This window comes from Neolamprologus multifasciatus, chromosome 18, assembly GCF_963576455.1.
Source record: "Neolamprologus multifasciatus chromosome 18, fNeoMul1.2, whole genome shotgun sequence".
Taxonomy (NCBI): domain Eukaryota; kingdom Metazoa; phylum Chordata; class Actinopteri; order Cichliformes; family Cichlidae; genus Neolamprologus; species Neolamprologus multifasciatus.
In genome coordinates this window covers 4,012,494-4,039,667 of record NC_140456.1, presented here as the reverse complement: position 1 = coordinate 4,039,667, position 27,174 = coordinate 4,012,494, and the positions used below count along the sequence as shown (strand labels likewise).

The 27,174-nt window shown below is 40.9% G+C and overlaps 4 protein-coding genes and 1 non-coding gene across 7 annotated transcripts in view; all 5 read right to left on the bottom strand.

Annotated features, from left to right (window-relative positions):
• The window catches only part of LOC146497066 (tripartite motif-containing protein 16-like), a 112,049-nt gene extending 97,591 nt beyond the window's left edge, over positions 1-14,458 (bottom strand). Inside the window, exon 1 of the mRNA XM_085140706.1 lies at positions 13,160-14,458. Coding sequence (XP_084996832.1) covers positions 13,160-14,443 — 1,284 coding nt within the window. The 5' untranslated portion in view covers positions 14,444-14,458. The remainder of the gene's footprint in view (positions 1-13,159) is intronic.
• On the bottom strand, positions 964-1,035 carry trnae-uuc (transfer RNA glutamic acid (anticodon UUC)). The gene has a single exon. It is a non-coding gene; the product is annotated as a tRNA-Glu (tRNA).
• LOC146497068 (uncharacterized) lies at positions 1,203-5,044 on the bottom strand. The gene is made up of 3 exons (XM_085140890.1): positions 4,583-5,044; positions 3,321-3,582; positions 1,203-2,632 (listed from the first exon to the last, which is right to left on the bottom strand). The coding sequence occupies exons 2-3, from the start codon at positions 3,568-3,570 to the stop codon at positions 1,719-1,721; spliced, it is 1,164 nt and encodes a 387-aa protein (XP_084997016.1). The 5' UTR covers positions 3,571-3,582; positions 4,583-5,044; the 3' UTR covers positions 1,203-1,718.
• On the bottom strand, positions 5,120-9,957 carry LOC146497067 (tripartite motif-containing protein 16-like). Of its 2 annotated transcripts, none has more exons than XM_085140711.1 (2): positions 7,691-9,957; positions 5,120-6,995 (listed from the first exon to the last, which is right to left on the bottom strand). In XM_085140711.1, exons 1-2 carry the CDS (start codon positions 8,615-8,617, stop codon positions 6,939-6,941), a joined length of 984 nt encoding a protein of 327 aa, XP_084996837.1. In that variant the 5' UTR covers positions 8,618-9,957; the 3' UTR covers positions 5,120-6,938. The 2 variants fall into 2 exon arrangements, with proteins under 2 accessions (XP_084996837.1, XP_084996836.1); XM_085140710.1 differs by having other exon boundaries at positions 5,124-8,626; positions 9,116-9,947.
• A 6,855-nt stretch (positions 14,459-21,313) lies between the features above and the next one.
• LOC146497065 (E3 ubiquitin/ISG15 ligase TRIM25-like) lies at positions 21,314-26,313 on the bottom strand. Of its 2 annotated transcripts, XM_085140837.1 has the most exons (2): positions 23,991-25,074; positions 21,330-22,023 (listed from the first exon to the last, which is right to left on the bottom strand). In XM_085140837.1, exons 1-2 carry the CDS (start codon positions 24,792-24,794, stop codon positions 21,967-21,969), a joined length of 861 nt encoding a protein of 286 aa, XP_084996963.1. In that variant the 5' UTR covers positions 24,795-25,074; the 3' UTR covers positions 21,330-21,966. The 2 variants fall into 2 exon arrangements, with proteins under 2 accessions (XP_084996962.1, XP_084996963.1); XM_085140836.1 differs by having other exon boundaries at positions 21,314-26,313.
• Between the last annotated feature and the right edge of the window lie 861 nt (positions 26,314-27,174).

Genomic DNA, 27,174 nt, shown 5'->3' with positions numbered 1-27,174 from the left:
CTCGTGACCTAAAGAAAAAAAGAAAAGGCTATGAATAAGATAGGAAATAAATATGAAAATAAAAAAGGGTAAATTTAACCAGGAAGGAATAAAATAAAATAAAATATAAAAATTAAGTTAAGAATGAGATAACTGTACAACACAAATTAGAATGAAGGGTAAATTTAACTGGGAAAGAATAAGATAAAATATATAAATTAAAGTTGAAAATAAAATAACTGTACAACAAAATACACAGTATAGAAATATATAAGAATGTATGAATAAATATAAATATATATATATATATATATACACAATAACAGCAGCTGTACAAGTATTAACTGGAAATGAGGAATATAATGTCCAGTGTTGTGCAATCCACATGTGTAAGTGTCTTGTGCAGTGCAAATATGCTTGAAGTGGTTTAAGTGATGAAGTGTAAACAAAGTCCAGAATGTCCAGTGTGTGTAAGAACTATATGTGTGGGTCAGTACTGTGTGGTGGTGTGATTGAGAGACTGTATCGCCTGCGGGAAGAAGCTCCTCCTCAGTCTCTCTGTGTTGGTCTTCAGGGAGCGGAATCGCTTTCCTGACCTCAACAGAGAGAACAGTCCGTTGTTGGGATGTCTGAGGTCCTTCACGATCTTCCTGGCCTTGGTCCAGCACCGCCTGCTGTAGATTGAGTGCAGGTCAGGGAGCTTGGAGCGGATGGTGCGCTCAGCTGAACGCACAACCCTCTGTAGAGCTCGTCTGTCCTGCATGGTGCTGTTCCCGAACCAGGTTAAGATGTTTCCCGTCAGGATGCTCTCTATGGTGCAGGAGTAAAAGTTCCTGAGCACCTTGGGGGGCAGTTGGAAGTCTCTCAAGCGTCTGAGGTGGTAGAGACGCTGACGGGCCTTTTTCACCACGGTGTTGATGTGACAGGACCATGACAGGTCCTGCGTGATGTGAACTCCGAGGTATTTGAAGCTGAAAAACAAGGTTCCCATACCGGGAGTCGAACCCGGGCCACCTGGGTGAAAACCAGGAATCCTAACCGCTAGACCATATGGGAATATTTTCATATATGATATTCTATTTATTATATTATATTTTCGTATCTACATCTGTGATGGATAAGTTTAAGTTTAAGTTCTGTACTTATGAAGCAAACTGCACACACAGAGTTAGCAAACAATGGGTTTACTTGCATTTATGACATAAATACTTATCATGAGCCAATATGGCAATCGTGACTGCTTTTATATTGCAGGGATATAGACAAAATTAGTCAAAAGAAATTTTAATCAAATCTCGTAACACATTACCCAGGCTGTGAAGAAACAGGACAAGAATCTAAACCAGGACAAAGCCATACTGAAGCACCTTCCTTAAAAATCACAAAGAAAACATATTTAAATAAAAATGCTATACTTGTCTTGAACCTTTTTTTTTTATAAAAAACTTTATTTCTGTGTATTAAAACTTATTTATTGGCTGATAAAGAGGAATCACATCAAGAAACAAGTGATGAAAAACCTCATTTTCATGTTTGTTTTCTTCTACACTGAAGAAGAAATACAAGTTTCTGTGGTAAATATTAAAAGAGCATCTTTGTTCAATAAATATTTGTGTCACCTTTAAAGACCAATAAAAAAAATCAAACTTAGAGAAACATAAAGTCAGGGCTGGAATAAACAACATAGAGTGCTCTTCACTGCTGTGGACAGAAAATGTACCATGACTTGGAGCATGAGGTCATTTTCTACCTCGGGTGCTGCAGTGATTTGGTTTGTCACTCGGGTGGATCCTTAGATGAAAATTCAGTCCTGATTTCCAACTGAATCTTTCCCCACAGGAGCTACAAATATATGGTTTCTCCCCTGTGTGGACCCTTCTGTGACTTTTCATAGTCGACAAGTCTCTAAACTCTTTCCTACAGACGTTGCAAGAATACGGTTTCTCACCGGTGTGGATTCTCAAATGAGTTTCTAGTCCTGATTTCTTACCAAATCTTTTCCCGCAGGTGCTACAGAAATACGGTTTCTCACCTGTGTGGATTGTCACGTGACTTTCTAGTCCGGATTTCTTATTAAATCTTTTCCCACAGGTGATGCAAAAATACGGTTTCTCGCCTGTGTGGATCCTTACGTGAGTTTCCAATCCTGATTTCCAAATGAATCTTTTCCCACAGGTGCTACAAGAATGTGGCTTCTCACTTGTGTGAACTCTCATGTGTCTCGTCAGGTTGGATTTACACTGAAAAGTTTTTCCACAAGTGTCACAGCTTACAGATTTTTTACTTGTATCAGTTTCACTTCGAGACTTATCTGTTCTGTTTTTGTGACGTCTCCTTTTCTTCAGCTCCGCATTTCTAGTTGATCCCGAGTCCACATGCTGGTTTTCTTCCTGTTCCTCAAGCTCTGGTTCAGGAAAGTGAAGAGCAAGGAGCTGGTCATCGTTTGGTTCTGATTCACTGAGGTCACTTTCCTCAAAACTAGAAGTCACCATAAAACTATTGATCTCCTGCTTCAGTACAATCTCCTCCAGCAGTTCCTCCTGTTCCTCTTTAATCTGTGGAGGATCTGGGTCCTCCTGGTCCAGACTTGAGTTCCTCTCCTGCTGATTGGCGACAAACTCCTCCTCCTTACAGGTAGTTTGCTGGTGGAGGTCTAAACGAACAATAAAAAAAGGTAATTATAGAAAAACACTTCTGAGAAGATAAAATAAAGTTTTAGTTAAAGTCTGTAATGAGGGCATGTTGCTCACATTTGCAGGTGAAATTAAAAGTGTGTAAAAATGAAGATATTTGTGCACTCTGATGCAAATGAGAACTTGAGTTCTCACATTTTTCAGCAACATTAAGAGTAAAAAAAACCCTTTAAAACAAAAAAGAACTCACTTATTTCTGACTGACTGATGATCTATTTTGGAGTTGATCTAGAAACTGATCTACATCTTGATATTTTTCAAAATAATCTTCACTATTAGGGGTGGCTGTGGCTCAGGCGGTAGAGCAGATCATCTACTGATCGGTTGGATTCCCGGCTTCACCTAGTCTGCATTTCAAATATCCTTGGGCAAGATACTAACTCCAAGTTGCCTCAAGTTGCTCTTTGATTTGTGGAATGTGTGTCTGAATGTTGGCTAAGAAAAATGTGCTTGTGCGAATGGGTGAATGCACAAGTTTTGTAAAGCGCTTTGAGTGCTCAAGATTGAGTAGAAAAGCGCTTTATAAGAACCAGTCCATTTAAAACTCCCTGTCATGTTTTCACAAATACGCATTAAATAGATCTGACTGATACAAACTGTAGGTTTAATATTAATGTTAACACTTCAGAAAAGCGATTACAGTTTTACCGGTGGTCTGTAAATCTTTCTCAGGTTTCCAGATGTTATGCAGCTGTCTGAGCTGCTCTTCCCCGGCCCAGACGACGATGCCTTCATCCTCGTGTTTCACTACAAGCTGTTCTCCCTCTTGACTGATGCAGAGTTCCTCCTGTTCCTCTTTGATCTGTGGAGGCTCTGTGTCCTCCTGGTCCAGATTGAAGTTCCTCTCCTGGTTGCAGACCTGCTGGCCAGCCAGATCTTCCTCCTCCTTACACTTCATGTTGATGTGGGACTTGAGGAACAAAGTAAAAAGAAAAAGATTAGACAGGTAAAGGTGCAGCCTCAATCAGCAGGACTGTGAGAGAGGTTTGTACAAATGTTTCAGAAGCACCATGTGACTCACTCTCTTTTTTGGAAAGTCTTATTAATTCACTTTATAACTTTTACTTTGAAGATAAATTTCTACTATCACAAAGATATTATGACCTCTTTAAAAACAAACAACGGCAACTACATGACTTAAATTCCATGTTTAGATGAAGGTAAAGGTCAATGCCTTTTGACAGGGGAAAAACCTCCACACAGAAGAATCTTACTTGGCTGAATCATTAATTATTATTCACCATGATTAAAACTGCAGATGAGCAATAATCTGCATTTTATTTTAGCCAAAGAGGAATGTTTCTGTTTGTCTGTGATCTGACTTTTTCTGCTGGGTCCAAATTTAATTTTATCCTGTGTAAGTTTGTTTCTCTTCCTGTTAACTAGCAAAGTCAAAATCACCTTGATTAATTTAACTTTAATTAAATTATAAATGTAATAATTTTATTGAACAATTAATTTCATTTCAATGAAAAACAATTACTTAAAAGAGATTAAGTTGGAGAGAGACATATGGCCATCTTTTAGTGAGTTAGACCCTGATTAAGAGGTATTTTTGAAAGTAAAGCCCATCTCTCAAAGTCCCTGCCGGCCTGCCTCCACCTCGGGAAGTCTGTGGGTGCAGACGGAGGTGAGGAGCACCACAGGCGGCAGAGAACTGTCTGTAGCCCCGGAGTGAGGCATCGTGAACCGAAGCAGACAGCGAACTGTGGCACAGTGCAGAAAACCGAAGCTTTCCCTCCCTGTTTGATTTTGATGTGTCTCATGAATGTCTATTGTTAAAAGTTGACCTTTAAAAAAAGGGACGCACTTGTTTGATTAGCTGCTCTCTGATTTTAGCCTGTTAGCTTACAGACTGAGCTCAGATCATTCCTGTGTTAGTTCATTGAGAACATCACAGTTTTACATACCTGCTGCGTGACTTAATCTCGGGTCTCCGGCTGATATACAGCAGTCTGAGCCAATGGCTGATTTCATCATCCTGGACGACTGTTTTTAATGTTTTTAACCACGGAGATTTCTTCTGCATCATCAGTCTCTCATTGTTAAACTCTCCCAGAAACTGAAGACAGTTGTGCGATACGAGTTGTGCCATTTCCGCGCTTCTTGTTCTTCTATTGAATAGACGGCAGACTACACATGTCCAAGGGTAATACTGTCCTCCTCAGGCCATTGGCATCAAGTCAAAGCCTTAAAGTCCGGTACTTTGCACATGGTAATTTTTTAGCAGCAGAATCACAAGACAAAGCGTGCCAATGTTTATACTTTGACTGTGACTGCGAAATTACGGAGCCCCGCAGGGGACATGGGAGAAAAAAATTAAGACGGATTTTTGCGAGATCTCGCAAAACAAACTCGGGATCTCGCAAAAGTTTTAGCCGCATTCTTCGGAGGCCGCCAGCTCGAGGCCGACCGGGAGGTTGAGGGACGATGTGCCGGGACAGCGGTGTTCCTCCCGGCTGTAGGTCTCGACCTCCCGTTAGCTTCGAGATGGTGGGTGTCAGATCTCCGAAAACGTCGGAGCACTTTTGATGTCTTGTAAACCGAGCAGGCGTTTACACAACTACATTCACGCCTCAAAATATCTTAAAAGTGTATTTTGTGACCCAGAAAGAGGAATATTACAACTAAGTAGCTGCCGCCATTTTTGGAATTCAACTTTTGCGATAATTCAACTTTTCCCGAGTTTGTTTTGCGAGATCTCGCAAAAGTCCGTCTTAATTTTTTTTCTCCCATGTCCCCTGCGGGGCTCCGTACGAAATAGATGAAAAAGTAGATGTTAAAACACAACTTATAGTTTTGTCATTGGGCTGGTCGAATGCTATGAGTTTCTGTCCCTTTGTCTGACCTTAGAGACTTATTTTAAAAGGAAACATTACAATCCTTTAAAGCAAGTATTTTCACCTCTGTTCCCCCCTCTGTACTTAGCTTTTTTGTTGTCATGTCAGTAATTGTCCAGTTGATGGCTCCCTTGGATCACAAGCCTCTCTGATGAGTCCAAGTGAATATATTCTTAATAAACAGCTTTGAAGAATTTGTGACCAACTTTGTTTAATTGAACATCATCATCATGAGTCAAACTCACTCTTGGATCTACAAAATATTTAACAAAAACAAACATCACTGAATCATAAGGTATTTGCTCCAACTCTTAGTCCAGAAACACATGAGTGAACTAGATCAGCTGCTCCTCCAGTTCAGCTGTGGATTTATATAATTATTTATATTTGTAAAGTGGGTATGCAGGGTTTTTCAGTACTAATATAAGCATTTTATATCATCGCTTTATTGACAGATGTATTTTTTTTAAAGGTGTTCAAGGTCAGGTATCAGTTTGAAAAAAACAAACAAACACACTGAGTTGAACTTGAACTTCCTACTGACAGAAACTAAAATTGGTGCAAAAATAACCAGAACATATAAGAAACATCCTGGAGGTGCTGCAGACAAGTAAGGACCAATAACATGTCAACAGGAAATCCTTTTTACTAATTTATTTTATTATTTTTTTTATTTTTACTCTCCATTTTAAGCCATGATGTTTGCTGATACTGTGTTCCTACTGTTTGTTCTCATTAATAGTTCTGTTCTGTTTTTAACATTCTGTGCTGAAGCTGGAGGAAATGTTTCCACAGTGTCAGATGATACAGCTCCAAACTAAATAAGTGACTAACTAACGATGCTTTAATACACTTTACTATAAATTATGATATAGTGCACTTTCTTAAAATTTCTTATTGCTCTGTAATTAATTGTTTTCTTTATAAATGTACAAAGTAATGAGAATAAAATCTGTGTGATAAAGGAAGGTCTGTAGACTTCTCTGTTAAGATCAGTGAAGAGAAACAACAACATACAAATACCTAAAAAATTCAGTAAACATTTAGAAGATAGAGAAGTTTATGTTTTCATGTGGAGAAATTGTTTTAAATAAAAATATTCATAAGCATTGATAGTCTCCATGGCTGAACAGACACAGGAAAGAGCTCCACCTATAAAACGTAAAAACATCAAGACAACATCTTGAAGATGTCGAGGTTCTGCCCATAATGTTTGACTGACATCTGATTTATGTGCAGCACATAAATACCACAATAATGATGGAGAGAAACTAAAAGGGAACTAAAATACAGATTTAAACTTACAACAATATGAAAGACTTCAGTCTATTTCACTTTAATCAACTCAGCAGTCTCTCCAACCCAAAGTCCAGCATAGAGCGGCTGAGTGAATGTGGTCTGGACTCTGTGGAGGAGAGTCATGGTTTCAGAGACGCTGTAGAAGGACAAAATACCTGCTCTGTGATCCAGGTACACTCCTACTCTGGAGGAACGAGGACCTGAGACACGAGTTTGGATGTTGTTGTACCAAAATTTATAACTGTTGTTGTTACAATCTAATGACCAAGATTTGTCATTATATCCAAACACACATTCATATCCTTTTCTGCTGATATTCTTGTATGCGACTGCGACATAAACGCTCCCTCTCCACTCCACCTCCCAGTAACAACGTCCAGTCAGACTCTCTTTACTCAGGACCTGAGACTTGTTAGTGAATCTGTCTGGATGATCAGAATAAGACTGTTGTTGATAAATGAATGTTACTTTTCTGTTCCCCTCTGATAATAACAGCTGTTTGTTTGCTGTGTTTGGATCCAGTGAGATTTCCTTTGAATATTTTAAGAATCCAGCTCTGGTCTTTGGCTCTGGTTGTGACAGTAAAACATCCACTTCAGTGACTGTCAGTGAGATGTTTGTCCATTCCTCTCTCAGAATGTCCTGTAGTTTATCTCTGAGCTCTGACACAGCTGCTGTCACATCCTCAAAGTAGCTCAGAGGACGGATATTGATGCTGGATGAGTCTGTAGACTCACTGAGTGCTGACAGTGAGGGGTAGTTGTGTAGAAACTGGATGTGATCCTCTGTGTGTGAGAGCTGCTTCAGCTCAGCATCTTTCCTCTTCAGCTCAGTGATCTCCTGCTCCAGCTTCTCCTGAAGCTCTTTGACTCGACTCACTTCAGTTTCCTGCTGGGATCTGATCTGCTGCTTCACATCAGAGCTTCTTTTCTGGATGAGATGGATCAGCTCAGTGAAGATCTTCTCACTGTGCTCCACTGTTTGATCAGCAGACTGATTGATGGCCTCCACCTCCTGTTGAAGCAGCTTCACATCTTTCTCTCTGTCCTGGATTCTCTGCTGGATGTTTTGTCGACTCACCTCCAGCTCTCTCTGCCTCTCAGTCCTTTCTGCTGCAGCTGAGACTGTGTCGTGGCCTTTATGTTCATCCACAGAGCAGAGATAACAGATAATCTGCTGATCAGTACGGCAGAACATCTTCATCACCTCATCATGACGAGAGCAGATGTTCTCCTGGAGCTTCTTGGAGGGCTCCACCAGCTTGTGTTTCTTTAATGGAGCAGCATCATAATGAGGCTGAAGGTGTTTCTCACAGTAAGATGCCAGACAGAATAAACAGGACTTGAAGGCTTTCATTTTTCTTCCAGTGCAGACATCACAGGCCACATCTTCAGGTCCAGCATAGCAGTGATCAGCAGGAGCAGCTTGGAGTCCAGTCTTCTTCAGCTGCTCCACTAAAACTGCTAACATGGTGCTTTTCACCAGGACAGGCCTCGGTGTGAAAGTCTGTCTGCACTGAGGGCAGCTGTAGATTTTCTTCTCTTTCTCTTCATCCCAAAAGCCATTAATACAGTTCATGCAGTAGCTGTGTCCACAGGGAAGAGTCACCGGATCTTTCAGAAGATCCAAACAGATCGAACAAGAGAAGGTTTCTCGGTCCAGCTGAACTCCTTTCTGCGCCATTTCTCCTCTCAGTGTCAGTGATTGTGTAAGTTTCACTTCCTTATTATAGAAACTGGTCTGACGTCTGATCTGAACAACATGTGATGGGGCCTGCCAACACATGTTGGTTACACCCATCTTCATAATGTAGATCTAAAGGGGAGGGAACACAGAAAGATATGGACAGACAGGAGGTGCTTAGCTAGAGAGCAGGAAGAAGAGGAAGGGTTTTCATGCTGTGATTCATTCCAGAAAGCGGGGAGAGGCTCTGTGTTTAATTGTTTTCTGTTCAAACCTTTAACTAAATAATATAAATGTCAATAACTGGATGCCTCTCTATCCTTTTTGTTAATCTGCTAAATGAATAGTTTCTGTTTCTTTTAACAATTCAAATAGCAGAAATGAACAGCTGACAGCTTGTCAGACTCAGACTGTAAACCATAGAGACAGTTTATATATACATTTAGTCAGGGCAGTGCAGAGATGTTTAAAGGGGCGGGTGCTCACAGTTAAAAAGGGCTCATAGAAGCAGGCTGAAGAACAACAACCCACATTCATCAAGAATCTAATATGGAATCGCATCACACTATATCACTGTCATCAGGTGGGCACAATGCAAAGCAAATGTAGCCTATTTTTTACCTGATGGGTACAATGTTGCTGTTTGGGGGGTTGCTTCTGCTCTTGCTGCTGATAGTGCTGGAGGGCAGGGCTGTGTTGATCTGAGACTGTAGAGATTAAACAGTCCACAGGAGAGAGGGTAGCTGATTAAACAAGTGTTATGAGATAATAATAAAACACAAAGACTGGTCACAGCTCTTGGAACCATAAGGTAACAAGACTGTGGGAAATAAACTAAGCTCTGCCTGTGAATCACTCTTTGCCTCTCTTCTTCCTTCCATCTCCTCATCTCATCTATCACATTCCACTTGCTGTCCATCTGAGAATGAGGCACAATTTGCTATTGAATTCATCTATTATTTAATTATACATTTTAACAACTCTTGCACCTAATCCATAATAAAGCAATGATAGAAAAATGTTATGGAACCAAAACTTTGTGTTTATTATGTCTGTGAAGGTTCTCAGTCATCCAGGTCATCGTAGTCAAAGGAGCTTGTAAAGAAAAGCGTCTGGACTTCTTTAAGTTGCTTGAAGACGTTTCACCTCTCATCCGAGAAGCTTCTTCAGTTCTAAGGTCAAATGGTGGAGAGTCCCAGATATAAACCTAGTGGGAGTTTCCCCCCACAGAGGGACAAAAGGACCCCCTGATGATCCTCTAATCGCCTGAGCCAAGGTGTGAAACTGGGTGTGGGTCCCAATCAGCCAGAGTTTTGGGTGAGTTCATTGTTCACTCATTGTTCCTGTGCCGACATATCAGACGTTAAAGTGTGTTTCTGTGTCTCTAGATTCCCCAGACCCATCCCCGTGTTTCCCCGTGTGGAGTGTGGAGAGAGGTCGGCGTGGACATGTGTGGGATTTCCCTTTTTTCATGGAATCCTGCCCCTCACGTCTTGTAAATAACACAATTTCCGCACTGCCTATAAATAAAACTTTCTCTGTTAAATCACAACCCCGGAGTCCTGCGTGTGGATCCTCAGAGCAACCCGTGACAGTCCAGCAAGAACACCATAAAAATTCAGAAGAAAAGCAACAAACAAAATCCCGACTGAAAAACAGACAAGGTCACAATAACTGAAATTATTTATACTAATACATGTTGTGCTTTTCATACAAATTTATACACATTAGAGCTAATCAGGGGAATAGGGAACGACTGAACACACAGGTGAGACTCATCAGAATTAATGACGCAGGAAGTGAAACTAAATACAAAGCATAAGAGACAAATGACCATCAAATAAAATGGGAAGTCAATGACTAACACTGAAACATCACATAAAAGAACATGGGGGAAAAGTTAGGAAAAACAACATAAGCAACTTTGTGCAAACTGCTTCTGAGCAACACAAACTGACCTGCATAACTTATTTTTCTTCACTTGGGCACACTGGATGCTGGTTGTTATTCCACTTGCTTTTGATAGTTAAATCTTACTGTAATAAACTTTTACTCATCTATGAAAGGGCCCTAAAGTATGTTAAAGGAGCCACCTTCAGAATAAGAAACCTCTAACTGCAAGGCAAAAACTGTAGCAGCTGAACATCCCTATGCTATCAGACCTGAAGATGCTTTTAGCTACCTTCAATCAGGCACTTGACCTGCCACAAGGACAGAAAGCAAAACAAACAGAGACAGGACTTCCTTCATACAGGAGACTTCAAACACAGAGACGGGATAGGACAGACAGGACATGAAAGGAAACTAAGATCATCTGATGATCATAGAAAAGAAAACTCAAAATCACTATAATATTTAAAGGACTTAAGAGAACTCTTAAATCCAAAAGAAAAAATCACGAGCCACCAAAAATCTTAAGACTCTGGGCCAAACACACTGAACTATGACAGTGAGCTGAGCAGTCAGAGACTAATTATTCTTAATCTTTATCCTTTATCTCCCCACATTCTCCTCCTCTACCTCCACTCCTTCATTTTCTTTGTTCTTCTTTGTAAAAGAGGAAGACAGAGAGAAGCCGCTCTCTTTCTTCCACACACACTCTCCCACCTCTGACTCTCCATCATTAGTTACGACCACAGGTGGACCTCTGCAAGAATGTGAAGATAAAAAGTTTTGTTTTGTACTGCATATATTAACAGAAAATTAATCTTTATTCAGGCTTAGCTGTATTTAGGTGGTCACTCTGCAGTGACCTAAAAATATACCCAAGGAAAAGTGCAAATGGTTAGTAGCAAGCATCATCCATGAAAAAGAGAGGAGCAGAGAAAGGCCTGTGAAAAGTCCTGAAAGGGTTTCTTTATAGTGCACCTGAGCCTGACCTGCTCATGTATGTTCATCCAAAATCAGGTCAGCTCCACCTAGCAGGTACCTGAATGAGACAGAGAACAAGAAAACACGGCCTGGCCTGTGGCGATCACACAGTGCATACTGTAATCATTATGTCAACATTATGTGCAAACAGAAATCTACTTTTACTTTACTGCTCAGCCTTGTAAAAGGTGTAACTGTCACGAACATTTAAAAGCTTCACATGTTTATGAGTTATTATGTAATATTTACAGAATCAGTTTTACTTTGTGATGCAGTATTTGAAAAGAATTCCTGGAATCCGAAGCTTTTTCTTACATGTCTGTGTGTGCATTAATTTCTCATTTCATTTATGCGATGATGTGTTCAGGTTTGAGGACCTCCTGCGGCTTTTTGGAGACTTTCATTGATTTTAATATAACACTGGGTATGGACCTACTAACAGAGTTAAATTCTGTATAATGTAAAAACCAAAAAATAAACCTCATATTCCAAAGGAAAACACACCCAAACTAACACCAGTCTGACGTCAAGATCCTGGAATGAAGACTGAAGAAAAGACTTTGTTCAAAGATGTATTTATTAGAAAACCCTTCAGCTGGTTCCCACATTAAACAATGAACATAATGACTAATCTCCTCGTCAAGTGTGATCACAGAAACGTTCTGATAACACCCCATTTGTTTTTTGATTTAGAAAATAAAAACTGTGATAATGGAAAACCCATGAAGTGAAGGAGAAACAACAATAACATACAAAAGCATTAATATACATGTTAAATAAAATTTTTAATTTACATTTAGATTTAAGATTTACATTTGGAAAAAATATATATGTTTAAAATGAAAATCATAAAATTATTATGAGCAGTGATAGCCTCCACGACTAAAGAGACATGGGAAGTTTCCTTTGGAAAAACTAGCAAAATTAACCAAAATTAACTAATAAAATAATCAAGGAAATAAAATATGAAATACCTACAACAAAAATAAAACCAACCCATGAACAGACAAATCTAGAAGTGTACTAGAAGCAACACTAACAACACTCAATGGGGAGGGCTCCACACAGGAGGCGTCTCTCCTGCCTCTTTAGCTCTGATGGTGTAAGTAAAACATCCACTTCATTGAATGTCATTAGAATTTTTTTCTATTATTTTTTAACATTTTCAGTTGGTTCTGGCGTAACCTTCTTCTTACATCTGAAATAGCTGATTGATGCTGTACACGGGGAACCACTAATGGGGTGCAGGGAGGCACTACGCGAGACAACATCTTGAAGATGTCGAGGTTCTGCCCATAATGTTTGACTGACATCTGATTTATGTGCAGCACATAAATATCACAATAATGATGGAGAGAAACTAAAAGGGAACTAAAATACAGATTTAAACTTACAACAATATGAAAGACTTCAGTCTATTTCACTTTAATGAACTCAGCCATGTGTCCAACCCAAAGTCCAGCATAGAGCGGCTGAGTGAATGTGGTCTGGACTCTGTGGAGGAGAGTCATGGTTTCAGAGACGCTGTAGAAGGACAAAATACCTCCTCTGTGATCCAGGTACACTCCTACTCTGGAGGAACGAGGACCTGAGACACGAGTTTGGATCTTGTTGTACTGAAATGTATAACTGTTGTTGTCACAATCTAATGACCAAGATTTGTCATTATGTCCAAGACCACATTCATTTCCACTCCCTGCTCTGCTGATATTCTTGTAAGCGACTGCGACATAAACTCCCCCTCTCCACTCCACCTCCCAGTAACAACGTCCAGTCAGACTCTCTACTCAGGACCTGAGACCATCCAGTGAATCTGTCTGGATGATCAGAATAAGACTGTTGTTGATACATGTTTGTTACTTTTCTGTTCCCCTCTGATAATAACAGCCATGTGTTTGCTGTGTTTGGATCCAGTGTGATTTCACATGAATATTTTAAGAATCCAGCTCTGGTCTTTGGCTCTGGTGGATCTGACAGTAAAACATCCACTTCAGTGACTGTCAGTGAGATGTTTGTCCATTCCTCTCTCAGAATGTCCTGTAGTTTATCTCTGACCTCTGACACAGCTGCTGTCACATCCTCAAAGTAGCTCAGAGGACGGATATTGATGCTGGATGAGTCTGTAGACTCACTGAGTGCTGACAGTGAGGGGTAGTTGTGTAGAAACTGGATGTGATCCTCTGTGTGTGAGAGCTGCTTCAGCTCAGCATCTTTCCTCTTCAGCTCAGTGATCTCCTGCTCCAGCTTCTCCTGAAGCTCTTTGACTCGACTCACTTCAGTTTCCTGCTGGGATCTGATCTGCTGCTTCACATCAGAGCTTCTTTTCTGGATGAGATGGATCAGCTCAGTGAAGATCTTCTCACTGTGCTCCACTGTTTGATCAGCAGACTGATTGATGGCCTCCACCTCCTGTTGAAGCAGCTTCACATCTTTCTCTCTGTCCTGGATTCTCTGCTGGATGTTTTGTCGACTCACCTCCAGCTCTCTCTGCCTCTCAGTCCTTTCTGCTGCAGCTGAGACTGTGTCGTGGCCTTTATGTTCATCCACAGAGCAGAGATAACAGATACTCTGCTGATCAGTACGGCAGAACATCTTCATCACCTCATCATGACGAGAGCAGATCTTCTCCTGGAGCTTCTTGGAGGGCTCCACCAGCTTGTGTTTCTTTAATGCAGCCACATCATAATGAGGCTGAAGGTGTTTCTCACAGTAAGATGCCAGACAGAATAAACAGGACTTGAAGGCTTTGATTTTTCTTCCAGTGCAGACATCACAGGCCACATCTTCAGGTCCAGCATAGCAGTGATCAGCAGGAGCAGCTTGGAGTCCAGTCTTCTTCAGCTGCTCCACTAAAACTGCTAACATGGTGTTTTTCTCCAGGACAGGCCTCGCTGTGAAAGTCTGTCTGCACTGAGGGCAGCTGTAGATTTTCTTCTTTTCCTCTTCATCCCAGAAGCTTTTAATACACTTCATGCAGTAGCTGTGTCCACAGGGAATAGTCACCAGATCCTTCAGAAGATCCAAACAGATCGAACAAGAGAAGGTTTCTCGGTCCAGCTGAACTCCTTTCTGCGCCATTTCTCCTCTCAGTGTCAGTGACTGTGTAAGTTTCACTTCCTTATTATAGAAGCTGTTCTGACCTCTGATCTGAACAACATGTGATGGGGCCTGCCAACACATGTTGGTTACACCCATCTTCATAATGTAGATCTAAAGGGGAGGGAACACAGAAAGATATGGACAGACAGGAGGTGCTTAGCTAGAGAGCAGGAAGAAGAGGAAGGGTTTTCATGCTGTGATTCATTCCAGAAAGCGGGGAGAGGCTCTGTGTTTAATTGTTTTCTGTTCAAACCTTTAACTAAATAATATAAATGTCAATAACTGGATGCCTCTCTATCCTTTTTGTTAATCTGCTAAATGAATAGTTTCTGTTTCTTTTAACAATTCAAATAGCAGAAATGAACAGCTGACAGCTTGTCAGACTCAGACTGTAAACCATAGAGACAGTTTATATATACATTTAGTCAGGGCAGTGCAGAGATGTTTAAAGGGGCGGGTGCTCACAGTTAAAAAGGGCTCATAGAAGCAGGCTGAAGAACAACAACCCACATTCATCAAGAATCTAATATGGAATCGCATCACACTATATCACTGTCATCAGGTGGGCACGATGCAAAGCAAACGTAGCCTTTTTTTTACCTGATGGGTACAATGTTGCTGTTTGGGGGGTTGCTTCTTCTCTTGCTGCTGATAGTGCTGGAGGGCAGGGCTGTGTTGATCTGAGACTGTAGAGATTAAACAGTCCACAGGAGAGAGGGTAGCTGATTAAACAAGTGTTATGAGATAATAATAAAACACAAAGACTGGTCACAGCGCTTGGAACCATAAGGCAACAAAACTGTGGGAAATAAACTAAGCTCTGCCTGTGAATCACTCTTTGCCTCTCTTCTTCCTTCCATCTCCTCATCTCATCTATCACATTCCACTTGCTGTCCATATGAGAATGAGGCAGAATTTGCTATTGAATTCATCTATTATTTAATTATACATTTTAACAACTCTTGCACCTAATCCATAATAAAGCAATGATAGAAAAATGTTATGGAACCAAAACTTTGTTTATTATGTCTGTGAAGGTTCTCAGTCATCCAGGTCATCGTAGTCAAAGGAGCTTGTAAAGAAAAGCGTCTGGACTTCTTTAAGTTGCTTGAAGACGTTTCACCTCTCATCCGAGAAGCTTCTTCAGTTCTAAGGTCAAATGGTGGAGAGTCCCAGATATAAACCTAGTGGGAGTGTCCCCCCACAGAGGGACAAAAGGACCCCCTGATGATCCTCTAATCACCTGAGCCAAGGTGTGAAACTGGGTGTGGGTCCCAATCAGTCAGAGTTTTGGGTGAGTTCATTGTTCACTCATTGTTCCTGTGCCGACATATCAGACGTTAAAGTGTGTTTCTGTGTCTCTAGATTCCCCAGACCCATCCCCGTGTGGAGTGTGGAGAGAGGTCGGCATGGACATGTGTGGGATTTCCCTTTTTTCCTGGAACCCCGCCCCTCACGTCTTGTAAATAACACAATTTCCGCACTGCCTGTAAATAAAACTTTCTCTGTTAAATCACAACCCCGGAGTCCTGCGTGTGGATCCTCAGAGCAACCCGTGACAGTCCAGCAAGAACACCACAAAAATTCAGAAGAAAAGCAACAAACAAAATCCAAACTGAAAAACAGACAAGGTCACAAAGAACAAAGGATAACTGAAACTATTTATACAAATATAGGCTCTTCTTCTTCTTCTTCTTCCTTCATGTTTAACGGCAGCTTGCATCCAAAGATGTTGCGCTACTGCCATCTCCTGGCTTTTACTCTTACTTAACTTCCGAGTCCTCAGATCCTCTTGATGAGACCAGTATTTCTCAAAAAACAAAAAACCGCCCCTTTCCCTTCACCATGACTTAACTGATTAACCACTTTTTCTAACATAACTTCCATTCCACCACTCATTTCAACCCTCATCACCCTCCTGTGACATACTTCCTACAACTAATAAGCACACGTTCAACCGTCTCCATAGCATTACACCAACCACACAACCCAGTCGGATGTTTCCCCATCCTAAAAAGAGTACCATTTAGAAAGCAATGACCTGTTCATATTCTACTTATAATAACCTCCTCCTGTCTATTTAACCCACTACTCCTCTTAAATTCTATTGTGTTTTGTACCCTATATAAATGTTTCCCTTTTGTTTCATTATCCCATGCCATTTGCCAGAAGTTCTTACTTTCTGTCCAAACGATACTTTTCCCTTCAGATTTTGACAATGGTATCTGTACATCTAAATCTACTTTTTTGACAGCTGCTTTAGCCAAAATATCTGCTCTTTCATTCCCCAAAATACCTACATGAGCTGGAGTCCACATTATTACTATATGTTTATTTTGTTCAGACAATCTATGATGAGCAAAAAGAAGGTCATACAAAATTTGCTTACTTGTGTTTCCTTTTTCAGTACTTAATAATGCTGACAATGAATCACTACATATTATCACTTTTGAAATTCTGCTGTCTTCCACCCATTCTAAAGCCAACAGTATGACATATAACTCAACTGCATATGTACTCAGAAGATTTGATGTTCTTTTTGCAATCTTGATACTTAACTCTGGAATTACCACTGCTACCCCAGTTGCTTCAGTTCTGGGATATTTCGACCCATCTGTTTACAACTGTAAAAAGTCACTATATTTGCTCTCCAATCGGTTATAAAATTCTTGACAAATATCTGTTGTAAATTTCCTCTCTTAGTATCTGTTAATGATCTGCCTACTTTAATGTAATCCCATGTCCATGTGGGTCGTAAAGGCCACAACACTGTCTGACTGAAGTCTTTGTCATACACTTTAAAAGCTCTCACTCTATCAACCCCAACCCAAAACTATTTTTAAAATCCTTTCCTCTTTCCCAACAATTATCTAGCACTTTATTAACAGGATGGTTTTCGTCATGACCTTTCAAATGTATCCAATAGTTAACCATCAACTGTTGCCTTCTAATATACAGTGGCATTTCTCCTGATTCCACTTGTAGAGCACATATTGGCGTTGTTTTAACTGCCCCTAAGCAAAGTCTCATTGCTCGAGCTTGGATTACATCCAGCTTCCCTATATACCACACACCCATAATCTAATCTTGACCGAATTAAAGTAACATAAATACTTTTAAGTGCATCAAAATTGGCACCCCATGTCAGCCCTACTAAACACCTCATAATATTAAGAACCTTTTTACTTTTCCCCATAACGTGCTCTATGGGATTTTCCCAAGTTAATCTCTTATCAAAAACCACACCACAAATATATGTTATGCTGTTCACACTAATTTATACCCATTAGGGCTAATAAGGGGAATAGGGAAAGACTGTGTACACAGGTGAGACTAATCAGGATTAATTGTAACCTATCAACTCAGGTTACAGCTCCACAGTCTATTCAGCCACTATCTCCACCCACTCATATCTCAGGAGGGGGATAGCCCTACTAAGACTTTTGTGTTTCTCAAGACCTGGCCTATTTAGAGACTGTTGCTCCAGGGCCTCCCCAGAGGCTGGGTTTCAGCCCTCAGCTAACTCTGGACGCCTGGACATGAAGAAGCCAGCGCAACCTGTTTTTCCTGAGAGGAGAGAAACAGGTTGCTGTCTCAGTCTTTAATCCCTGCTGAAAGCTCAGGGGAGTTAACTCTGCCACCTCCATTCTATGCTGGAAGCTCTAGTGAGCTCATTCAGCCAGCTAAGGACTGCATCTTGCTGTTACTGCTTGAGCAGAGCCACCGTCCTGTGCAGCTCCAATCAGCTTCGTCTCTGCCAGAGGTCTCCAGGCCTGCTGGTCCTGTCTCGTCTCCGCCAGAGGTTTCTGCGCCTGCTGGTTTTGTCTCGACTCTGCCAGAGATCTCCGTGCCTGCTGGCCCAGAGCCTGCATTCGCTGGAGGGTCCGTGGGCTTGTTCAGCAGCCTGCTTCCACTGGAGGGTCCGAGGGATCGCCTCAGCCGTCTTCAGTCTCAGCTGGAGGGTCCAAGGGATCGCCTCAGGCGTCTTCAGTCTTCGCTGGAGGGTCCAAGGGTTCCATCCAGCCTGCAGAGCCACCACCTGCTCCATTGTTTGCGGCTGCCACGCCGTCGTCTGGCCCTGCCTCGTCTGGCCCTGCCTCGTCTGGCCCTGCCTCGTCTGGCCCTGCCTCGTCTGGCCCTGCCTCGTCTGGCCCTGCCTCGTCTGGCCCTCTGGTTGGCATGCCACCGCATCGTTCACGTCTGGCTCAACGTTGGCCCCCTGGGTCGGCCTCCTGAACAGCTTGGACTCCTGGACTATCAACTCTAGTTTGGTTAGGCTCCGGTTTAGTGGCTCAGTTCCTATGTTCAGAGTTTTGTTTTGATGACAGATTTATTCTTAATCTTTATCCTTTGTCTCTCCACATTCTCCTCTTGTACCTTCGCTTCGTTCTTCTTTGTGAAAGAGGAAGCAAGGGAGAAGCCACTCTCCCACCTCTGACTCGCCACCATTAGTTACGGCCACAAGGTGACCTCCTCCACAGGCTTTTCCTCCACCTGCTGCCTCTGTCATCTCCCACTATTTGAGTCAGAAGCAAGCATGTGAAAATAAAAGGTTTTGTTTTGTTCTGCATGTCTTAACACTAAATTCAAAGCTGATTTGAGAAAATTTGTCTTTAATTCAATTCAATTCAATTTTATTTATATAGCGCCAAATCACAACAAAAGTCGCCTCAAGGCGCTTCATAGATACAGAGAAAAACCCAACAATCATATGACCCCCTATGAGCAAGCACTTTGGCGACAGTGGGAAGGAAAAACTCAATGCATCATGGGAATCCCCCGGCAGCCTACGTCTATTGCAGCATAACTAAGGGAGGATTCAGGGTCACCTGGTCCAGCCCTAACTATATGCTTTAGCAAAAAGGAAAGTTTTAAGCCTAATCTTAAAAGTAGAGATAGTGTCTGTCTCCCGAATCCAAACTGGAAGCTGGTTCCACAGAAGAGGGGCCTGAAAACTGAAGGCTCTCCCTCCCATTCTACTTTTAAATACTCTAGGAACAACAAGTAGGCCTGCAGAGCGAGAGCGAAGTGCTCTAATAGGGTGATATGGTACTACAAGGTCATTAAGATAAGATGGGGCCTGATTATTTAAGACCTTGTATGTGAGGAGCAGGATTTTGAATTCAATTCTGGATTTAACAGGAAGCCAATGAAGGGAAGCCAAAACAGGAGAAATATGCTCTCTCTTTCTAGTCCCTGTCAGTACTCTTGCTGCAGCATTTTGGATTAGCTGAAGGCTTTTCAGTGAGTTTTTTGGACATCCTGATAACAATGAATTACAGTCATCCAGCCTGGAAGTAATAAATGCATGAACTAGTTTTTCAGTATCACTCTGAGACAGGATATTTCTAATTTTAGAGATGTTGCGCAAATGGAAGAACGCAGTCTTACATATTTGTTTAATATGTGCGTTGAAGGACATATCCTGGTCAAAAATGACTCCAAGGTTCCTCACAGCGTTACTGGAGGCCAAGGTAATGCCATCCAGAGTAAGAATCTGGTTAGATACCATATTTCTAAGCTTTTCAGCGCCGAGTACAATGACCTCAGTTTTATCTGAGTTAAGAAGCAGAAAGTTAGCGGCCATCCAGGTCTTTATGTCTTTAAGACATTCCTGCAGTTTAACTAATTGGTGTGTGTTATCTGGCTTCATGGACAGATAGAGCTGGGTGTCATCTGCATAGCAGTGAAAATATATGCTATGTCTTCTAATGATGCTGCCTAGGGGAAGCATGTATAATGTAAACAGAATTGGTCCTAGCACTGAACCCTGTGGAACTCCATAATTAACCTCAGTGTGTGAAGAGGACTCTCCATTTACATGCACAAATTGGAGTCTATTAGATAGATATGATACAAACCACTGCAGTGCAATACCTGTAATACCTACAGCATGTTCTAATCGCTCTAATAGGATATTATGGTCAACAGTATCGAATGCTGCACTAAGGTCAAGAAGGACAAGCACAGAGATGAGTCCACTGTCAGAGGCCATAAGAAGATCATTTGTAACCTTCACTAAAGCTGTTTCTGTGCTGTGATGAACTCTGAAACCTGACTGAAACTCTTCAAATAAACCATTCCTCTGCAGATGATCTGTTAGCTGTTTGACAACTACTCTTTCAAGGATTTTTGATATGAAAGGAAGGTTGGAGATTGGCCTATAATTAGCTAAGACTGCTGGGTCTAGAGATGGCTTTTTGAGTAAAGGTTTAACTGCAGCCACCTTGAAGGCCTGTGGTACATAGCCGATTATTAGAGATAGGTTGATCATATTTAAGATCGAAGAATTAATTAATGGCAGGACTTCTTTGAGCAGTTTTGTAGGAATGGGTTCTAAAAGACACGTTGATGGTTTGGAGGAAGTAATTATTGAAGTTAACTCAGAAAGATCGATTGGAGAAAAAGACTCTAACTTAACATCAATGGTACTAAAAGTAGCTGTATTCACATTTAGCTGTATTTAGGTGGTCACTCTGCAGTGACTTAAAAATGTACCCAAGGAAAAGTGCAAATGGTTAATAGCAAGTAGCATCCATGACAAAGAGAGGAGCAGAGAAATGCCTGTGAGAGGTTCTGACAGGGATGCTTTATAGTGCACCTGAGTCTGACCTGCTCGCGTATGTTCATCCAAAATCAGGTCAGCTCCGCCTACCAGTTGCCTGAAAGAGACAGACGCAGACAAAAAGAAAACAAGGCCTGCCCTGTGGCTATCACACAGTGCATACTGTAATCAAACATTATGTGCAAGTACAAATCATTTAGCTTTACTTTCCTGCTAGACTTGAAAAAAGTATAACTGTCATAAACATTTAAAAGCTTCACATGTTTATGAGTTATTATTATTTACAGATTCAGTTTTTCTTTGTGATGCAGTATTTGAAAAGAATTCCTGGAATCAGAAGCTTTTCCTTACATGTCTGTTTGTGCATTTATTGCTCATTTGCATTTATATGATGTGTTCAGGTGTGAGGACCTGTTGCTTTTTGAAGACTTTGATTCTAATATACCACTGGGTATGGACCTAATAACATAATTAAATTCTGTAAAATGTAAAAAACAAAAAAATAAACCAGTCTGACGTCAAGACCCTGACGGAAGACAGAAGAAAGATTTATTTATTAGAAAACCCTTCAGTTGGTTCCCACATTAAACAATAAACATGAATAATCTCCTTGTTGATTGGGATCAACCATATTCTGATAAATCCATTTGTTTTTTATTTAGAAAATAAAAACTGTGTGATAATGGAAGGCCCAGGAAGTGAAGGAGAAACAACAATAACATACAAATGCATTAATATACATATTCAAAAAACATTTAGATAACATTTACATGTGGACAACCATATGAAAGACTAGCCTATTTCATTTTATTGAACTCAGCAATTGTTTTTCTGTGTTTAAAAAACAAAAACAAAAAACATTCATCTATGTATAGCCAGTCCAGCATAGAGCGGCTGAGTGAATGTGGTCTGGACTCTGTGGAGGAGAGTCATGGTTTCAGAGACGCTGTAGAAGGACAAAATACCTGCTCTGTGATCCAGGTACACTCCTACTCTTCAAGCTTGCTATTATTGTATGTGAATGCTACACAAACGCCTCTCCCTCTCCACTCTCTCTTCTCAGGACCTGACACCTTTCAGTGAATCTGTCTGGATGATCAGAATAAGACTTTTATTTCATTGTGGTTACTTTTGTGTTCCCCCTGATAATAAAAGATGCGCATATGCTGTGATTGGATCCAGTGTGATTTAACTTGAATATTTTAAGAATTCAGTTGGAGTCTGCTGGATCTGATAGTAAAACATTCACCTAAGTGACTGTCAGTGAGATGTTTATCACACAAGTAACTAACTGAAACTTTATTTATATAGCATCTTTAAAGATATAAATTCAAATAGTGCTTCACAAGAGAGAGACACTGAGAGACACTTCTTCAAATCTTCCACTGTTTTCTCAAAACTGTAAAAAACAAATTTTCTGAACTCAATCAAGGAAACCTCTGACTCACAAATGCAACAATAACTATTTTATTTGAACTGAAAACCACAAAATTATCTCAGACCAAGAACCCCACCAATGGCAATAATAACACTAAATTTACAAAACGTATTGTATCTTTGTATGTGATGTAGAGAAACATCAATATACAGTAAAGATGCACCACCATGATGGAAACAGATTATCTGCTGAGAGTGGGTTGTTTGTGTTCATTCACTCATTCTCACACATTGAATGAGCTGCTGAGCTGCTAAATCACCAGCTCCTATCCTGTGACGTTTCTGTGACCTTGAAACACACAACACTTAGTGTAAAACCTAACTGTGCTGTGTGTCCTAGTGTCAAAAACATCTAATTAAAGTCTGAGTAAAATATTTTAGGGCTTCTGTTTGATAAACTTCTATTTCTGACTGCTCCTCATAACTCCACTTGACTTTACTATGGTTTGGATCCTTTTCATGGTTTAATTCCTCTGGGAATGTGTTGTAGGAAAGACTTTGCAGAGTTTGAGAGACTGACTCCTACTTATTACAGTTGTCTTTAGAGAAATCAAAGGTGTTTCTAGAACATATTGGTTAAAACTGAAATTAAGAGTCATTTATCTTTTTTCCTCTTTAGTTTTATTCTTTTTCTTAGCTTTCATTTTTCTTCAGCATGCATATAGTGCATTAATCAACTGCTGTAGTAAGAAAAAGGAAATAAAAGTTTAGATAAACTCTGAACACAATTGTCTTCCTTCGAAAAAGTAGCAAAATTAACCAAAATTTACTGACAAAATAATCAAGAAAATAAATCTTGAAAACCTTACTACAAAAATAATACTAAACTCAAAGGACCATGAACAGAGAAAGCTAAAGTGAACTAGAAATGAACCAAAGCAAGCAACATTGAATCCAATCACAACCCTATTTTTTTTTGTTTTTGTTTTTGTTTGTCAAAGAAGGGGGGACTAAAAAAAGGGGAGGCTCATGTAGAGTTTCTACAAAGTAAGGAAGTTGAGGCACTACACGGGGAGGGATTGCACGGGGAGGCACTACACGGGGAGACACCAGAGGGGAAGGCGCAAATGACGGCACTACAGGTGAAGGCGCAAATGAAGGCACTACAGGTGAAGGCGCAAATGACGGCACTACAGGGGAAGGCATTGCACGGGGAGCCACTAAAAGTGGAGGCACTACACGGGGGAGGTGTAATGCATCCACGAGGCGTTCCTCCTGATTAGGTAGTAAAACATCCACTTCGGTGACTGTCAGTGAGATGTTTGTCCATTCCTCTCTCAGAATGTCCTGTAGTTTATCTCTGACCTCTGACACAGCTGCTGTCACATCCTCAAAGTAGCTCAGAGGACGGATATTGATGCTGGATGAGTCTGTAGACTCACTGAGTGCTGACAGTGAGGGGTAGTTGTGTAGAAACTGGATGTGATCCTCTGTGTGTGAGAGCTGCTTCAGCTCAGCATCTTTCCTCTTCAGCTCAGTGATCTCCTGCTCCAGCTTCTCCTGAAGCTCTTTGACTCGACTCACTTCAGTTTCCTGCTGGGATCTGATCTGCTGCTTCACATCAGAGCTTCTTTTCTGGATGAGATGGATCAGCTCAGTGAAGATCTTCTCACTGTGCTCCACTGTTTGATCAGCAGACTGATTGATGGCCTCCACCTCCTGTTGAAGCAGCTTCACATCTTTCTCTCCGTCCTGGATTCTCTGCTGGATGTTTTGTCGACTCACCTCCAGCTCTCTCTGCCTCTCAGTCCTTTCTGCTGCAGCTGAGACTGTGTCGTGGCCTTTATGTTCATCCACAGAGCAGAGATAACAGATAATCTGCTGATCAGTACGACAGAACATCTTCATCACCTCATCATGACGAGAGCAGATGTTCTCCTGGAGCTTCTTGGAGGGCTCCACCAGCTTGTGTTTCTTTAATGGAGCCACATCATAATGAGGCTGAAGGTGTTTCTCACAGTAAGAAACCAAACACATCAAACAGGACTTAATTGCTTTCATTTTTCTTCCAGTGCAGACATCACAGGCCACATCTTCAGGTCCAGCATAGCAGTGATCAGCAGGAGCAGCTTGGAGTCCAGTCTTCTTCAGCTGCTCCACTAAAACTGCTAACATGGTGTTTTTCACCAGGACAGGCCTCGGTGTGAACGTCTGTCTGCACTGAGGGCAGCTGTAGATTTTCTTCTCTTCCTCTTCATCCCAAAAGCCATTAATACAGTTCATACAGTAGCTGTGTCCACAGGGAAGAGCCACCGGATCCTTCAGAAGATCCAAACAGATCGAACAAGAGAAGGTTTCTCGGTCCAGCTGAACTCCTTTCTGCGCCATTTCTCCTCTCAGTGTCAGTGACTGTGTGAGTTTCACTTCCTTATAACTGAAACTGGTCTGAGCTCTGACAATAACAACATGAATTTCTGCAGTGAATGGGGAGTGTCAGCTTTTCCGCGTCACCTCATTGGTTACATTCAAACACACGTGTAGATTGTCGAGGAATCGGGAGGAAACAAGGAAATAGGTGGAGAGAGAGGAGGTGCTAAGTGAGAGAGCAGGAAGAAGAGGGAGGGTTATCAGGCTGTAATTTATTCTAGGAAGAGCATGTGTTCAACCCTTTTTACAGCAGAGATAATTTCTGAGTTAAAATACTTGTCAGAGTTGTGTTTAAAAAAAAATCACCTGACTTTCTCACGTAAATTTGCTGCACTAATTGCTTTTCTTTCTCATTCAAATAGTCCAGATGAACACAAATTACTGACAGCTTATCAGAGACTGATAGACCAACAAGATGGGAATCTTTTTCTCTACATTTTAAACTTTTGGTCAAGAAGAGTAAAAGACAGAATAAGGAATGGAGGAAATTTCCAAATTTATTTTGGGTATACTAGAAAATTAGCCAACACTTACTGACATTCATAACCTTTTCCTTTTATGTTAGGCAGACTGGATGCTACCCTGGTCCTTTTTGCCCTCTTCTGTTTTGCTGTCCAAGTTGCTTTTGACATTTAAACCTTAATAAATTAAAAGTTGTCTCAGCTCAACTGTATTCAGCTTAGAATGAGGGTGCACATTGAAATTTAGAGTCAAGAAAGTTTACTGTCACAGCACTTTGCCTTATTTAGAAAGTATAGACAACACAATATAAAACCAATATCATCCCCAGTATAAACACTCTGGCTAGACCAAAGTTTATGGGCATTAGGGGAACATAAACAGAACTCCACATACCTAAACTGTGTCATCAGGGCTCATGGATGGAGTCACCTGAGAGGCTCTAGCGCACCCTGCTATACTCCTAACATCTGTGCTCAGACTGCAGCAGTTCTGCAGCACTAAACCTGATCTTTTCCTGCTTTCTACAGTAACTTGAGCTTTCAGCCTGCTGTCTGTCTTCATAGATGGCAGCTTTAAACATCATGAGAACTGCTCCCATCCACCGATAATGAGTGCAGCAATGTTTTGTTCTGTTGGGCTGTGACCCACTACCCCTCACAACGCTCCTCTCTCCAGACTCCCACATTACTGATTGGTCACCTCCTTTGAAACTTCCTACAGGTGCACTCACTGCTGCTCCCAGCTTCCTCTCTACAGTCAGTAATTATTGCACTTAGTGGTTAGTATGTATGGAGGCTCAGTATGTCTCTGAGCCTCCATACATACTTACCATGCAGGTGATTTCTAATCAAAGTTTTCCAATGTTTGAGTTTCAACTTCCTGACAACAGCTTAATGTTTTATTTTCTACTTTTCTTTGTTGTAAATAAAGTGTAATCAGACAGTAGAGGGATTGTCTATCGTTTGAACACGAGTAACCTAATTTAATAAGTGATCTAAATCTTTGTTTAACCTTTTTATTTATTTAAGAAAGAATGTAAAAAAAAAAGTAGTGATGGTTGAAGCTCCAGCATATGTGTCAAAAAATCAACACACTGCTTCAGAAACACTGTGCCGAGGCTTGGTTTCCCTGAACAGAGTCGTGTGATCAATGACATTCGGAGCTTCATTCAGCATGTTGCTTCAATTCCTGACTCGTTGGTTTATAAGGCATTGAATCATTGGTGGGATTTGTGCTGTGTTTTGGTGATTTTGTGCAATAGAGAGCGAATCACTGTGTGACATAATTAGAGACATGGAGCCAGGAAGAAAGGACGCTCTCCATATTATTAAATAAAAACCAGATCATCAGCATTTCTGCTCCCAGGCTTAAAATGTACATAAGAAACATGATATACATATACTTATATTTATAGAGGTTATAGTATATTATATAAACGTACCTGTCCACTGGTTAATTATATAATCAGGTGGCAGCAGGGACCTCACAGCACAAGCATTACTCCCAACCTATTATAAGATTGTGTTGCACATTGTTATATATGAAGTATTTTTTATTTTAATTAATATAAAACATCAAGAAGTCACAAGCAAAAGGAAAAACACCATGGCACATCAGCCCGATATCAGACAGAACTGTCACATGACATCAAACATAATGAAGCAGTTAATCCTACGTTGTAGATTCAAGTTTTTGGCCACCAGATGCCATTAAAGAGGACTGTGTTGAAAAGCTTCGAGTTATGAACAGTTTTCAATACTAACTTCAGAAAGCTTCATTTGGCCATGACTACAAAAAAATCCAGCTAAGGTCTGCAACTTGATTATTCTTTGTAAAGCACATTGTGACAGGTTATAGTCTTAGAAAGTGCGATATAATT

Bases quoted from the DNA above. Each gene is read 5' to 3' on its own strand.
- LOC146497068 (XM_085140890.1), bottom strand. From the start codon at position 3,570: ATGAAGTGTAAGGAGGAGGAAGATCTGGCTGGCCAGCAGGTCTGCAAC. The intron at 2,633-3,320 runs GTAAAACTGTAA...TTGTTCGTTTAG, and splicing joins GAAAGATTTACAGACCACCG to ACCTCCACCAGCAAACTACC.
- LOC146497067 (XM_085140710.1), bottom strand. From the start codon at position 8,617: ATGAAGATGGGTGTAACCAACATGTGTTGGCAGGCCCCATCACATGTT.
- LOC146497065 (XM_085140836.1), bottom strand. From the start codon at position 24,794: ATGGCGCAGAAAGGAGTTCAGCTGGACCGAGAAACCTTCTCTTGTTCG.